The 16,381-nt window shown below is 41.4% G+C and overlaps 1 protein-coding gene across 3 annotated transcripts in view; it reads right to left on the reverse strand.

Annotated features, from left to right (window-relative positions):
* cntnap3 (contactin associated protein family member 3) overlaps nt 1-16,381 on the reverse strand; it is a 226,201-nt gene that overhangs the window by 94,487 nt on the left and 115,333 nt on the right. For all 3 annotated transcript variants that reach the window (XM_046306791.1, XM_046306790.1, XM_046306789.1), the window contains exons 6-10: nt 10,178-10,359; nt 6,904-7,044; nt 4,718-5,018; nt 4,359-4,508; nt 1,206-1,377 (exon numbers count right to left, since the gene is read on the reverse strand). In XM_046306791.1, coding sequence (XP_046162747.1) covers nt 1,206-1,377; nt 4,359-4,508; nt 4,718-5,018; nt 6,904-7,044; nt 10,178-10,359 — 946 coding nt within the window. The remainder of the gene's footprint in view (nt 1-1,205; nt 1,378-4,358; nt 4,509-4,717; nt 5,019-6,903; nt 7,045-10,177; nt 10,360-16,381) is intronic.

Here is a 16,381-nt window from a genome sequence, read left to right on the forward strand (position 1 = left end):
CCAATAACAATACTGATAGATGGTGATGACAGTGGTGATGATAAGTGAAAATGGAAGATGAAAGTGATGATGACTTTGATGATAATGGCCGTAACAAAGATGACAATATAAGAGGAATGCGATGGGAGACCAAACAGTGAGCCATTTAAAATCAAGAAGAAATGAGAGAAGAGAGCGACATTATAAAAACAAACCATGCCCTCTAAACTAAAAACTACAGCATAGAGTTGACAGGGCAGCAGCAGCAATTCAGCAGCAATAATAGAATTGTAACAAATCAGTCTCTGCAGGGAACATCATATTGGTTATTTCCAAACCACGGCCTCCACTGAACAATAAGTCTACATTTCATATATATTTCTGCCGCTGAATCCTCATCTCTGGGACTCCACAGGGTGGTGTAATATCCCCCTTTCATTTCGCACTGTTGTATTGTCAAAATAGCACACCTTACCTCAGAAATGTTTTCACTTCATATAAAAGGTAGATGTGAAAACAATCAAGAAAAGTGTCGGGGAAGATCTAAAGAGATTTCAGAGATAAGCGTTCGAGTGACAAGCAAACAATGCACATAGACTTCTCTCTACCAGGTAACGCAGTGGATAAGGGCGTTGGGCCAGTAACTGAAAGGTTGCTGGTTCAAATGCCTGACCAGACTAGGTGAAAAAAATCTGCTGATATGGCCTTGAGAATGACATGTAACCCTAATTGCTCCTGCTCTGTATGTTGCTCTTGTTAAGAAAGTCTGCTAAAGGACTTCAATGTAAAATGTACTCAACACTGCATTACATGAAGTTACACAGGCAGTCGGTAGCCTAGTGGTCAAGAGGTAGGTCCAGCAACTAAAAAGTTGCTGGTTTGAATCTCCGAGCAAGGCACTTAATCCTAATTCCTCCTGTAAATTGCTCTGGATAAGTGTCTCCTAAAAATGACTCAAAATTAAGTTAAATTGGGAGCTTGTCCTTGTACCAGTTATATCAGGTTGTCCTTGTACCAGTTATATCTGGCTAAGTTTGTGTGTGAACTGAGGAAGATGTAGCATTAGTGACACTGACACTCGGTTATCCAGAAATTCCTGGAATCAGGAGGGAATAAACAGGAAATCAGAGAATCCTTAAACCAGGATTTCTGGAAAACATGGGCATTTTGGGAATGTTGTGCAACCCTAGCAACGATCCTATCAGGGAATGGTGTTTTGTACTGACCTGTCGATGATTCCACACATGTCGATTTGGAGATCGCTGTAGTTTCCTATCAGCATCTGTTGTACCTTGATGAGATCCACAGCATTGTTATCCACATGGATGTGTCTCATACAGCCTTGGAACACGTTGAAGGGGTTTCTGCACTCCTGGTTATACTCACTGTCCGGGCAACCTGTATTAGACCAAACGACAGCCATAACGCCCATTTACAAGTAGGCATTACAAAAGACAGGTGGTCAATAAAAACAGGCCAAAGCCATTACCCCATGATCAAGGATTACAAAGATATGTTGTATCTCATACAGTAGCGAAGAAGAGTACAGCTTGTATCTTCAGAGGACAGCTTGTATATTCAGAGGACAGCTTGTATATTCAAAGGACAGCTTGTATATTCAGAGTATAGCTTGTATATTCAGAGGTCAGCTTGTATATTCAGACATCAGCTTGTATATTCAGATGAAAGCTTGTATATTCAGGGTATACAATATAATAATAATATTCAGAGCACAGCTTGTATATTCAGAGGACAGCTTGTATATTCAGAGGTCAGCTTGTATATTCAGAGGTCCGCTTGTATATTCAGAGGTCAGCTTGTATATTCTGTGTATAGCTTGTATAGTCGTCTGACAGCTTGTAAAGTCAGAGTATAGCTTGATTATTCAGAGTACAGCTTTTATTTTCAGAGTATAGCTTTTACAGTATATACACTGAGTATACAAAATATCAAGCATTAGGAACACCTTCCTAATATTGAGTTGTACCTCCCCCTTTTCCCCTCAGAACAGCCTCAATTTGTCGGGCAAGTCGCTCTGGATAAGAGCGTCTGCTAAATGACTTAAATGTAAATGTAAATGTAGAAGGTGTCGAAAGCGTTCCACAGGGATGCTTCCCCATGTTGACTCCAATTCTTCCCACAGTTGTGTCAAGTTGGCTGGATGTCCTCTTTTGGTGGACCATTCTTGATACACACGGGAAACTGTTGAGTGTGAAAAACCCAGCAGCATTGCAGTTCTTGACAGAAACGGGTGCACTTGACACCTACTACCGTTCAAAGGCATTTCAAATTTTTGTCTTTGCCCATTCACCCTCTGAATGGGAAAAACATATGCTCCCGAGTGGCGCAGTTGTCTAAGGCATTGCATCTCAGTGCTAGAGGTGTCACTGCAGACCCTGGTTCGATCCCAGGCTGTATCATAACTGGTAGTGATCGGGGGTCCCATAGGGTGGTGCCCCACTGTCGCCTAGGTTGTGGAAGGGGTAGGCCGTCATTGTAAAATAAGAATTTCTTCTTAACTGACTTGCCTAGTTAAATAGAAATACAACTAATTCTCAAAGCTTACAAAGACTTATTTAACCTCTCTCCTCCCTTTCATCTATAGGTGAGATCAATAAGAGATAAGTTTTCACTGGTATTTACCTATGCCAGCAAAAATGTGGAAAAAGTCAATGGGTCTTGTGCAAGACACGTAACCCTAATTGCTCCTGCTCTGTATGTTGCTCTGGTTAAGAAAGTCTGCTAAAGGACATCAATGTATAATGTACCAAACTCAACACCGAAGTTACATGAAGTTACACAGGCAGCAGGTAGCCTAGCTGTCAAGAGGTAAGTCCAGTAACTGAAAAGTTGCTGGTTCGAATCTCCGAGCAAGGCACTTAACCCTAATTGCTCCTGTAAGTCGCCCTGGATAAGAGAATTTCCTAAAAATGACTCAAAATTAAGTTAAATCAGGAGCTTTCATAATACCATTAGTTCGTCCAATAGTCCACACACCCAGGTTGTCCTTGTACCAGTTATATCTGGCTAGGTTTGTGTGTGAACTGAGGAAGATATAGCATTAGTGACACTGACACTCAGTTATCCAGACATTCCTGTTACAAGATTCCTGGAATCAGGAGGGAATAAACAGGAAATCTGAGAATTCTTAAACCAGGATTTCTGTAAAACTTGGGAATTTTGGGAATGTTGTGCAACCCTAGTAACAATCCTATCAGGGAATGGTGTTTTGTACTGACCTGTCGATGATTCCACACGTGTGGATTTGGAGCTCGCTGTAGTATCGATCTCCAAATTGATATACAGTTCCGAATGCATTGTATATTCAGAGTATAGGTTGTATATTCCAGAGTGAAGGCCAAGTGTTGAACACGGGAGATTGTCTAAGCATAACTGTTATTCTGCTTGATTTCCAGTGTGTGTGGGCTGTGGACACAGAGCTGATGCTGCCTGGCTCTCTGCTAAAGGTAGTTAAATGATGTGACAAGCCTTCCAAAAAGATTTTGCTGAGGGGAAGAAGGGAGAGGAGGACAGAGAGACAAACACAGAATCCAAACAGAGAAACAATGCTCTGAGGGAAGCTAAAGTGGAGGAGGAGAGTTCCCGCAGTCTGGTTAAGAAGCTCTATGCTTCTCTGAACTAAGCCCTGAGATCAAACGCTACTGGTCCAAAACAAATCTTGATACACATATGCACCAACAGTTACCCTTGCCTATCTAACTGCAATTAGGATTAGTCTCTGGAAAGCCAAGTAGTATTTATGATTAGGGCGAAGAGTTTTTCCTGGTCATGTGACACAGTCAGAAAAAAACCTGAAGTCCAATGTACACAAAACATTAGGAACACCTGCTCTTTCCATGACATAGACTGACCAGGTGAATCCAGGTGAAAGCTATGGTCCCTTATTGATGTCACCTGTTAAATGCACTTCAACCAGTGTAGATGAAGGGGAGGAGACATGTTAAAGAAGGTTTCTTAAGCCTTGAGACAATTGAGACATGAATTGCGTTGGTGTGTCATTCAGAGGGTGAATGGGCAAGACAAAATATTTAAGTGCCTTTGAACGGGGTATGGTAGTAGGTGCCAGGCGCACCGGTTTGAGTGAGTCAAGAACTGTAACGCTGCTGGGTTTTTCACACTCAACAGTTTCCTTTGTGTATCAAGAATGGTCCACGACTCAAAGGATAACTTGACACAACTGTGGGAGGCATTGGAGTCAACATGGGCCAGCATCCCTGTGGAACGCTTTCGACACCTTGTAGTCCATGGCCAGACAAATTGAGGCTGTTCTGAGGGCAAAGGAGGGTGCAACTCAATATTAGGAAGATGTTCCTAATGTTTTGTATACTCAGTGTATGATGCATGTTGTTTTCTCTCACCTCCAAAGAAGAGGTTGTTTCCTGATACCACGGGGAAAGATGGGCTGGCATGAGCCGTGGAGTCTTCCTCTTTATCCACAGTGATGGTCAGATGACCTCTCCTTGCAGTTAGGTCTACTGAATGCCACTGGCCATCGTTCAGACCAAATCCTATAGACAGAAAGGAAATAAGAGTGTATTAGCTACCTATAATATAGGACATTATCCTGCTCAATTCAATATGTTTGCACAACAGTCTTAGGGTGCAATAAGGATGTTTTTGTTTTTCCAGTGATTAGCTATTTAGGTTAATGAGATTGTGTTATTCTCTGAGATCAAAACTTCACAAAACAATAACCGTATGTTTCTGTTGATCTGACCTGCAGTTACGTCCACTAGAATTGTGTATCTTCCAGCCTTGTGTATCTGCAGCCTGACTCTGGCCTCACTCAGGTAGAGCCACAGGCTTCCCGCCTGCTGCTGGAGGTCAAAGGTTAACAGAAGGCCTGCTCTATTCCAGGTCCGGAACTGCAGGCTGATCGCCATGCCAACCACCGCCACGGCAACCCCGCGGCCATCTCTCTGCTGCTGCGCTGCCCCTGGCAACTGGAGAAAACTCTGCGCGCCGGCGAACGTCACGGGGACAGAGACTGGCTCAGCACATGTAAAGGTCACATTGCCCTAAAAAAAAAGTGTATATATATATATATACGTATATAGATATGTGTAATGTAATGGGAAAAAACTAAATATGAATTAGTCCTCAGCAAGACGGTGAAATCCAGCTAAGGGACATCTGACCTGAGTCTATTGCGAATGGCATTAGAAGAGATCCATGTAATCAGCAAAATGTCCAGACATTCATAATACATATCATAATGAGAGTCCTCAACCTTATAGGGATCTGAGTTATATGATCTCAGGACATTAGCAGGGCAAACAAAGACGATTGCTGTCATGCTAGCCAGGTTAAACCAGCCTGAATTCTGCACTCAACCATTGTTTGTTTTGCTTCAATGAAACAATGGTGAGCCCAGCATTCAGTCTGGTTTATGCTAGTAATAACATGGACCATCTTAATCAGGCTAGTCAAATGCAACTTTGTGAAGTTATGACTGAAATCATACTGTGTGTCTGTCTGGGAGTAGGGTCTAGCCATCTAATGTGTTGACCATTGTTGTTGGATGGTGGTTGTATAGTAATGATGGTTTCATGGTCTGCTGCTGGGCGAAAATGGTGTATTACAGTACTGTCTAGCTCAAAGTGATATCACAGCAGTATCTTTAGTATGATTAGTATGACTGTCACGCCCTGACCTTAGAGATCTTTCTTTATTCTCTATGTTTGGTTAGGTCACGGTGTGACTCAGGTGGGAGAATCCATTTTTTCTATTTCTTTGTTGTTTTTGCAGAGTGTGGTTACAAATCAGAGGCAGCTGTCTATCGTTGTCTCTGATTGGGGATCATATATAAGTTGTCATTTTCCGCTTGGGTTTTGTGGGGTGTTGTTTTCCGTTTAGTATAATGTGCCTGACGGAACTGTTCGCTTTTGTTTTTGTAGTCGTTATTTTTGTTTGAGTGATTCTTGACAAAGATCATGAACACTTTCCATGCTGCGCTTTGGTCCACTCTTCCTTATGACGACGAGTGTTAAAATGACATTGTTGTACAGTAACTACAACAGGGAAACAGTTGTTTGCAGCAGCAGTGAAAGTGATATACTGCAACAGTGTGCTTACAGTATGCTACTGTAGTGAGCAGAATCTTTAACCACTGAAAAATAACAAAGAAATATGTCCTCAAAGTATATTCCAGAGACTGACGTCACTTTCATTTCCCTAGCATATTTATTACATTTAAACAAGTGGTCATATCTCATTTCTGGCTACTGCTATTCTCTGTGTTAGATGTGTGGGTGTTTATTAATTTCAGTTTTCCCGCATGAATTATTTCTGCTTATTCCTCCATTCGCTACTTCATTTTGGAGCAGTTAAGGTAATAATTTACAAGACGGTAAAATGTGTTTAGGAGAGAGCTAAACACCATCTAGAGGGATTCAGACTCTCTGTTCAATGTACCTCCCTCATTAATGGACCAATCAACAGGAAAATAACCCATTTGTATTGAGGTGATTCTGTTATATAGAGGAGCAGCTAGATGCAGGGAGGTCTGATTTTCCAGCAGTTCACACAGACACAAGGTGCGCTATGGGATTTATAGTATCTCTGTTTCCTTTTAAATACTTTTGTACTTTTGCGACTATTTGAAAGAAAACAAATACTATTTGAATCCAGGTCAGCAGGTAAATCCCAGATAATTCCAGGTTAGCCTAGTTAAATAAAGGTTAAATAAAAAAAAAATAAACCTATCACCAACCACCTACAGTTCAACAGGCTGAGGTAGCAAACCCGGAGGATGGCTAAGGGCTGAAACAAGTTGGTTTTATACATTTATCAACCTCCAAGAGTTGTTAAATTTTCTATTCAATGCAGTTTGCTACTTAATTAATGCACTTTGGTTGGAGAGTGATGTAGAGGTGATGTGTTCCCTCCCCTTTGCAAACGTACCGTGATGGAGACCTGCTGTTGCTTTTTGGCCAGATCTATCACGTTCACATCGTTCCAGAGCAGGTTCTCAAGGCACCCATGGAAGTTCCTCCTGGACATAACCCTCTGACTTCCATGGCACTGGACGCCACCATAGCTAATCTTGTGAAAGAACATCAAGCCAAAGTTAATATTCAAACATGTTCTTACCTATATCACGATATGGGAATTTGATATAGTAACACCTTCAACAAGTGGTGATAGAGCAAATGAGATTGGAAATCATTCATTGATGGCATATGTTTAGGAAGGAATAAAAAGGTAACGTAAAGTAGAGTAGAGCAGGACAGAGCAGAGTTGAGTAGACGAGAAGAACAGAGTAGAGTAGAGCAGGACAGAGTGGAGTAGAGTAGAGAAGAGAAGAGCAGAGTAGAGTAGAAGAAAAGAGCAGAGTAGAGCAGGACAGAGCAGAGTTGAGTTGATGAGAAGAGCAGAGTAGAGTAGAGCAGGACAGAGTGGAGTAGAGAAGAGTAGAGCAGAGTAGAGTAGAAGAAAAGAGCAGAGTTGAGCAGAGTAGTGTAGTGTAGAAGAAAAGTGCAGAGAAGAGCAGAGTAGAGTAGATGAGAAGTGCAGAGTAGAAGAGCAGAGTCGAGCAGAGTAGAAGAGAAGAGCAGAGTCAAGCAGAGTCGAGCAGATTCGAGTAGAGTAGAGTAGAAGAGAATCGCCGAGTAGAAGAGCAGTGTAGAGTAGGGTAGAGTAGAAGAAAAGAGCAGAGTAGAGTAGAAGAGAAAAGTAGAAGAGTTGAGCAAGGTTGTGAGGAAGAGTAGAGGAGAAGAGCAGAGTAGAGCTGGGTAGAGTAGAATAAAGGAGCAGAGTAGAGCAGAAGAGAAGGGCAGAGCAGAGTAGAAGAGTAGAGTAGAGTAGACCAGAGTAGAGTAAAAAAAGAGCAGAGTAGAGTAGGGCACAGTAGAAGACCAGAATAGAGTTGACGAAAAGATCAGAAGAAAAGAGCAGAGCAGAGCAGAGCAGAGTAGAACAGAGGAGTAGAGTAGAGCAGAAGAGTAGAGCAGGGCAGAAGAGAAGAGTAGAGCAGAGCAGAGAAGAAGAAAAGAGCAGAGTAGAACAGAAGAGAAGGGCAGAGCAGAGTAGAAGAGCAGAGTAGAGTAGACCAGAGTAGAGTAAAAAAAGAGCAGAGTAGAGTAGGGCACAGTAGAAGACCAGAATAGAGTTGAGGAAGAGATCAGAAGAAACGAGTAGAGTAGAACAGTAGAGTAGAGTAGAGCAGAGCAGAAGAGTAGAGCAGAGCAGAGAAGAAGAAAAGAACAGAGTAGAGTAGAAGAGCAGAGTAGAGTAGAGAAGAAGAAAATGGCAGAGTAGAGTAGAAGAAAAGAACAGAGTAGAGTAGAGTAGAGTAGAAGAGTATAGCAGAGTAGAAGAGCAGAATGGAAGAGTAGAGTAGAGCAGGACAGAGTACATTAGAGGAAAAGAGTAGAGCAGAGTAGAGAAAAAGAAAAGAGCAGAGTAGAAGAGTAGAGCAAAATTGAGTAGAAGAGAAGAGTAGAGGAGAAGAGCAGAGTAGATCAGAAGAGAAAAGCAAAGTAGAGTAGAGCAGAGTAGAAGAGCGAAGTAGAGTAGAGCAAAGTAGAGTAGAGTAGAGCAGAAGAGTAGAGTAGAAGAGCAGAGTAGAAGAGCAGAGTAGAAGGGCAGAGTTAAAGAAAAGAGCAGAGTAGAGTAGAGCAGAATAGAGTAGAGCAGAGTAAAGTAGAAGAAAAGAGCAGAGTAGAGTAGAAGAGCAGAGTAGAGTAGAGTAGAAGAGCAGAGCAGAGCAGAGCAGAGCAGAGTAGAGTAGAAGAGCAAAGCAGAGAAGGATAGAAGCGCAGAGTAGAAGAGAAGAATAGATTAGAATAGGACAGAGTAGAGTAGAGGAAAAGAGTAGAACAGAGTATAGTTGAGTGGAACAGCAGAGTAGAGTAGAGTAGAGATTTTTATTAAACCAGGTAAATTGACTGAGAACATATTCTCATTGACAGCAACAATCTGGGGAATAGTTACAGGGGAGAGGGCATGAATGAGCCAATTGAAAACTGGGGATGATTAGGTGGCCATGACGGTATAAGGGACAGATTGGGAATTTAGCCAGGACAACGGGTTAACATCCCTACATTAAGTGCCATGGGATCTTCAGTGACCACAGAAAGTCAGGGCACCCGTTTAACGTCCCATCTGAAAGACAGCACCCTACACAGGGCAATGTCCCCAATCACTGCCCTGGGGAATTGGGATATTTTTTCAGACCAGAGGAAAGGTTGCCTCCTACTGGCCATCCAACAAATTCTGGTCTCCCATAAAGGACCAACCCTGCTTAGCTTCAGAAGCAAGTCAGCAGTGGGATGCAGGGTGGTAGACTGCTGGCTATGAAGTAGAGCAGAGCAGAATAGACGAGTAGAGTAGAGTAGAGTAGAGTAGAGTAGAGTAGAGTAGAGTAGAGTAGAGTAGAGTAGAGTAGAGTAGAGTAGAGAGAGAGTAGAGCAGAGGAGTAGAGTAGAGTAGAGTAGAGTAGAGTAGAGTAGAGTAGAGTAGAGTAGAGTAGAGTAGAGTAGAGTAGAGTAGAGTAGAAGAGTAAAGCAGAGCAGAGTAGAGCAGAAGAGTAAAGCAGAGCAGAGTAGAGCAGAAGAGAAGAGTATGGCAGAGCAGAACAGAATAGAGCAGAGCGCAGAAGAGTAGATTAAATAAATTATCCCAATCTGTGTATTCAGGTAGGGACTACAATGGCAATGTACATAAATGTCTCAATAGGACTCATGTAGATTATGACCAGTAGCTCAACTGTGTTTCAATTTCAATAGAAACGTATTCCTATAGGCCATTTATTAAAACAGTCTAGAAATATTGCATGGAGGTTGGGTTAATCTTATTCATTAGCAGCCTTTAATGAATCCCTCTTGGAGAGAATTCAATGGCATAATCAACATCCGTGCTACAAAGCTATATTTATTTTGAGTGTGTGTCTCCTATGTGTTTAATACGTACAGTAGCTATGAACGCATCGGTTAGAGACAAATGGAGGGTAATATTTGAAAGAACAAGCATGCAGGAATGGTTTTGTGTGTGTGTGTGTGTGTGTGTGTGTGTGTGTGTGTGTGTGTGTGTGTGTGTGTGTGTGTGTGTGTGTGTGTGTGTGTGTGTGTGTGTGTGTGTGTGTGTGTGTGTGTGTGTGTGTGTGTGTGTGTGTGTGTGTGTGTGTGTGTGTGTGTGTGTGTGTAATTATTTGAGAAACAGGTCACAGACAACACACCTCGTTTATCTCGGAAGGACTGAGTTCTGCAGGAACCTGGATTTGCTGAGAGCTTTTGTCCACAGTGAAGTTGAGGTGGCCACTAAAGCGCTCGATGGCTACGTGGTGCCAATGCTGGTCATCTAGAAGACTACCCAGTGACACAATCAGGTGGCTCTCAGGACCAGGAGAGACACTTTTATCTGGAATACAACAGAGACACAGAAAGAAAACCATACATTAATCACAGAGGAAATCGTGTTCTGGTAATAGTCTGATAGAAGTGTTTTCCTTTCTAGGACAGGCAATGCTAGAATAAGGAAATGCTGTACGTTTCAAGCAGTGGAGACTGGTGAGGCAAGGATGGCTCATAGACTATTAATATGGAGTTGGTCCCCGTTTGCTGCGATAACACCCTCCTCTTCTGGGAAGGCTTTCCTCTAGATGTTGGAACATTGCTGCGGGGAAGTTCTTCCATTCAGCCATGAGAGCATTAGTGAGGTTGGGCACTGATGTTGGGCGGTTAGGCCTGGCTCGCAGCCGGCGTTCCAATTCATCCCAAAGGTGTTTGATGGGGTTGAGGTCAGGGCTCTGTGCAAGCCAGTCAAGTTCTTCCACAACGATCGACAAACCATTTCTGTATGGACCTCGCTTTGTGCACAGGGGATTGCAATTCTGAAACGGGAAAGGGCCTTCCCCAAAATGTTGACAAAAAGATTTGTCTTCACTGGAACTAAGTGGCCTTGCCCAAACCATGAAAAACAGCCCAAACCATTATTCCTCATCCAGCAAACTTTACAGATGGCACTATGCATTCGGGTAGGTAGCATTCTCCTGGCATCCGCCAAACCCAGATTTGTCTGTCAGTTCCCCCAGATGGTGAAGCGTGATTCATCAGTTCAGAGAATACATTTCCACTGAGTCCAATGGCAGCAAGCTTTACACCACTCCAGCCAATGCTTGGCATTGAGCATGGTGATCTTAGGCTTGTGTGCGGCTGCTCAGCCATGGAAACCCATTTCATGAAGCTCCCGACAAACAGTTATTGTGCTGAAATTGCTTCCAGAGGCAGTTTGGAACTCGGCAGTGAGTGTTGTAATCGACACACGCTTCAGCACTCGGCGGTCCCGTTCTGTGAGCTTGTGTGGCCTACCACCTCACGGCTGAGCGGTTATCGCTCCGAGACGTTTCCACTTCACAACAACAGCACTTACAGTTGACCGGGGCAGCTTTAGCAGGGCAGATATTTGACGAACTGATCTCTTCAGTAAGGCCATTCTCCTGCCTGTAATTGTCTTTCGAGATTGCATGGCTGTGTGCTAAATTGTATACACCTGTCAGCAAAGGGTGTTGCTGAAATATCTGCATCTACTCATTTGAAGGGGTGTCCACATACATTTGTATATATACATATATAGTGTAGTTATGACTGGAATGGAATGGTATATTACACATGGAAACCATGTTTTTTGATGTGTTTGATACCAATCCATTAATTCCATGCCAACCATTACTGTGAGACCGTCACCACTGGTTTCCAGTGTTTAGGTCACCACATACTAAATCATTCAAGAGACACAAACATCAGTAAGAGAGATGCCAGTCAACTACTCAATATATCAATCCACATGACTTCATCTGTGCAATCAACCGAAAATGCTGACAAAACCGGCTCAGCACCTGATTCTGCGTCTGCAATCACGCACGTGTTGATTTTGTTTATCCCCACCAGACGCGTTCATGACACGTAAGTTAAAATACCAAAACCAACTGTGAACCAAACATACTGAACAAAAATATAAATGCAATATGAAACAGTTTCAATGATTTTACTGAGTTAAAGTTCATATAAGGAAATCAGTGAATTGAAATAAATTCATTAGGCCCAATCTATGGGCTTCACATGACAGTGTATACAGCTATGCATCTGTTGGTCACAGATACCTTAAAAATAAAAGGTAGGGCCGTGGATCGAAAAATCAGTCACTAGTCACTTTAGCAGGGGTGCAGCCATGGGTGGGCCTTGGAGGGCATAGGCCCACCCACTGCGGAGCTAGGCCCAGCTAATCAGAAGTAGTTTATTCCTAAAAAAAGGCTTTATTACAGACAGAAATACTCCTCAGTTCCATCAGCTGTCTGGATGGCTGGTCTCAGACGATCCCACAGGTGAAGAAGCTGGATGTGGAGGTCCTGGATTGCTGTGGTTACATGTGGTCTGCGGTTATGAGGCTGGTTGGACGTACTGCCAAATTTTCTAAAACAATGTTGGAGGCGGCTTTTGGTAGAGAAATTAACATTAAATTATATGGCAAAAGCTCTGGTGGACATTCCTGCAGTCAGGATTTCAATTGCACCCTCCCTCAAAACTTTAGACATCTGCGGCACTGTCTTGTGTGACAAAACTGCACATTTTAGAGAGGACTTTTATTGTCCCCAGCACAAGGTGCACATGTGTAATGATCATGCTGTTTAATCTGCTTCTTGAAATGCCACACCTGTCAGGTGGATGGATTACTTTGGAAAAGGAGAAATGCTCATTAACAGGGATGTAAACAGATTTGTGTAGAGATTTTTGAGAAAGAAGCTTCTTGTGCGTATGATACATGGGACCAACACAACATGTTGCGTTTACAGTTTTTTTTGTCCTGGAAAATAAACATTGTGTTGTTGTTTTACCTGAAATGCATATCGTCCTTTTTTTTACGTTGCTGGATCTTTGTATAATTTTGACCCATGTTAAGTCATATAAAAAATCCTGTGTTCTCCACTCTGACAATTAATCCACAGATAAAAAGGGGAAACCTAGTGCATTCTTCTTCTTCTGATTTTATATGGCAGTTGGCAACCAACTATAAGGAGCATTACCACAATGAAATGGACTGGAGTGTGACCCTCGTTCATCTTTCAATCACCCACGTGGGTATATTCCCCTAAAAACATTGAGGAGATGGCAGAGGCGGGACTTGCAGCACACGCCAAACATGTAAAATAGAACCAAGTTCTATTTTAGCACCTGGCTAAGCAGAAGCCCATTGATGGGCATCAGAAGTTTCGACGAAAGGATTGAATAGCATATACAGTATTTGTACATTTATTTTGCAACGCCTGCACACGCAACGCGTGCGGTGTGGTAGGCATGTAAGTGACATAGTGAAAAAACCTTTATCACAATCCATGACTTAATGGCCCATACCAAAAAGTGAAAATTAAGATGCATGAGTGTGCTGCCTTTGAGAAGACAGACGTCATAAGGTTGTCTTGAAGGCTCAGTGTTTCAATGTTTTAAACTACAGTAGCTTTTTAACTGTATTTCTGGCATGAGACTCGGGATATCTGGCACTCTATTCCCTACATAGTGACCTACCTTTGAAGTAGAGCACTATATAGCAAATAGGGTGCCACTTGGGAGACACACAGCCACATTGAGAACCCATGAACTTCACAGTCATTTAATTCTTGTTGGGGACTGTCTTGTACAGTATAGCATACCAACCATACTGGCTAAAGAAAGAAGCCCAATAAGTAATTATGCATCATTTAAAAAACTGCAGCTTGTAAAAGATAGCAGGACATAATTCATGTTATAGTATGAACTCCAGCAGGTCCATCTTTACAGTCCGCAACCTCACAACATGTTGGGCAAATTTTTGTTGTCTTGCAGTAAATAACAAACCTGGGTTCAAATACTATTTTAAATATTTCAAATACTTTAAGCATTTGCTTTAGCCTGCCTGGAGTGCTAGATGGGTGGGGTTCTGAGGTTTTGGGACATTACTATTGGTTCCATTGTACCAAGCAAGCTCAATCAAGCTTCAAATAGTATTTGAACCCAGGTCTGGAAAAGAAGCAGTGCAGTACTGTGGTGCCAGGGATGAAGGAATGAGTGAAGCAAATGCACTCCGTAATTAAATATGTATTAGACATTCTTCGGAGAAGCTGGTTATAGCGGAGCGGACTGCATCCCAAATGGCACCCTAATCCCTACATAGTGCACTACTTTTGATCAGAATTTTAAAGGGCCCTGGTCAAAAGTAGTGAACTATATAGGGAATAGTAATTTGGGGCGTACATAGAGGCTACAACATCATTAAGAGAGAGAGACTTCTGCAAATGATGAATGTGTGTCACTTTAACACATCAATTATGTAGAGGCTATTTGTATGATGTCAGATTAGTTGAGAAGAGAGATGGGATGAGACACGATTAAGAGGCCTTGAGGTCGAGCTTCACAAACAAATAAATATCCATCTGTTGGTATTGATTAACTGAGCTCTCTTCATGGCAGAGGCAGTTTGGCCCATACCTAATGCGTTCCAAATGGGACCCTATTCCCCAGGGTCAAGGGTCAAAATTAGGGACAGTATACAGGTGTAGGATCTCACCTAATTTCAGTTTGTGACAAAACAAGCAATGTGTAGAGAATTATTGTACGATCTAAACCGCTGTTAAATATATTTTCAATAATAAAAAAATAATACAAAATTTAAGCTAGTGTACACGGAAGTAAAGGACTGAAAAACAAAACGGGACGCATAGAAATTGCACACATAGAACATATCTAGACTTGCTTTCAATGAGCATGACAGATCTATAACTCACATTCATATGTGAATTTGGTCAGATCACCCCCAAAAATTACATATTGCAGCTTTAATTATAATCTGCATAATAATTCACATTTCCCGTTGCTGCAGCATTATTTTACTGCTGTAGCAAACCGGCCCAAATTAAGATCCTACATCTTTAGGGAATATGGTGCCACTTGAGAAGCAGACCTAATCCCCATGGGCAGATGTGAGGGAGAAGTCTCATGGCAGAGTTCGAGTCTCAGAGAGACATTATTTGTGCTAGTGTCAAACTTTCAGAACTCTCCGTTTGATCAATCTTTCAGAGGGTTTTGTTTTTTTGTTTTTTGAGGGGGCAGTAGATCAGCTTTTTAGTATTAGAAATAGATTGTGGATTCCATCAATGTAATTGTCTGCATAATGTATAATCTACCATACATTCTCTGAAGACCATTCAGTTTTGATTTATATTTGCCATATATTTTTTAACTGTGCTGTACCAAAAAAGTTCTGAACCCATATAGTTTTTACGGACACAGTATATTTTACATTAGTTATCTTGTCATTTTTAGTCCCATCCAGTTTTTCTATTTGCCATATATTTTTCAACAGTATTGTGATGTTTAAAAACATTTCTGAACCTTTCTATTCTCAGTTTCTACAGATTGTAAATTAAAGATTAAACATTTTTGCTAAGATTGTTATATTATTCTTCACATCAAAATCTGCAGGGCTGGGATGGTTGTATCCCCCATATATAGTATAATAATTTAAATTCAGAAACTCAAAGGTGTCTTGGTGTATCAGTTCATAAACCATGTGTCATGGAATGTGTCATTTTCACAACTATTTTGCAAATCTATATGGCACAGCTGTCCATTTTTTGCTCCTTAAATGAAACTTGTATACTTTTTTTTATCACATTTTTATTTTATTCTTTTACCAATTTTGGTCTTTACTGTTCTATACATTATAATAAAATAACCCAAAGTGAGTGGTTGTAATCTGAATAAAGGGAAAAAGGCCATTCTTGAACATGGGGTGAGACATTTTTACTAATCTGCTAGAGAATCAGTTTGGATTTATGTTTAACTTTTGTATGACTGATGCCTTTAGCTTTAATATTTAATCATTTCTGTGCTATTCATTATATAAATAGGCCTGTTTAATTCTGTCTGGATTGCAGTCCCAAATAAAAGTGAATATGTTTTGCTCGTATCTTTAAAAAAGAAATTCACTAGGTGTAGGCAAGGCCGTAAGTAAATAGGTAAACTGGGATATGACTTAATAAGGGTGATTTTTCCACAAATATTTCACTTTTCCATGGTAGCAAGATCTTATCTATTTTTGCTAACTTTCGATTAAAATGTATTGCAGTGAGATAGTCCATTTATTTTTTTTGGATATGAATACTATTTCCACTTCACCGTCAGACCATTTTATTGGTAAACTACACAGTAATGTAAAAGTTATGTTTTTTAGTGATCCAATACGTAATATTTGATGGCCCTCAAATCCATTTATCATAATTTAGTTTAATCCAGAGGTTAAAAAATGATCTATATTCTGTATGAGGTTGTGGAGGTATTCTAATTGTGGATTTAAAAGGAAACAAATTACCAGCGTACAATGACACCTTTCGCAGTTGCAATCGGAAAGT

Source organism: Oncorhynchus gorbuscha, linkage group LG16 (genome assembly GCF_021184085.1).
Source record: "Oncorhynchus gorbuscha isolate QuinsamMale2020 ecotype Even-year linkage group LG16, OgorEven_v1.0, whole genome shotgun sequence".
NCBI lineage: Eukaryota > Metazoa > Chordata > Actinopteri > Salmoniformes > Salmonidae > Oncorhynchus > Oncorhynchus gorbuscha.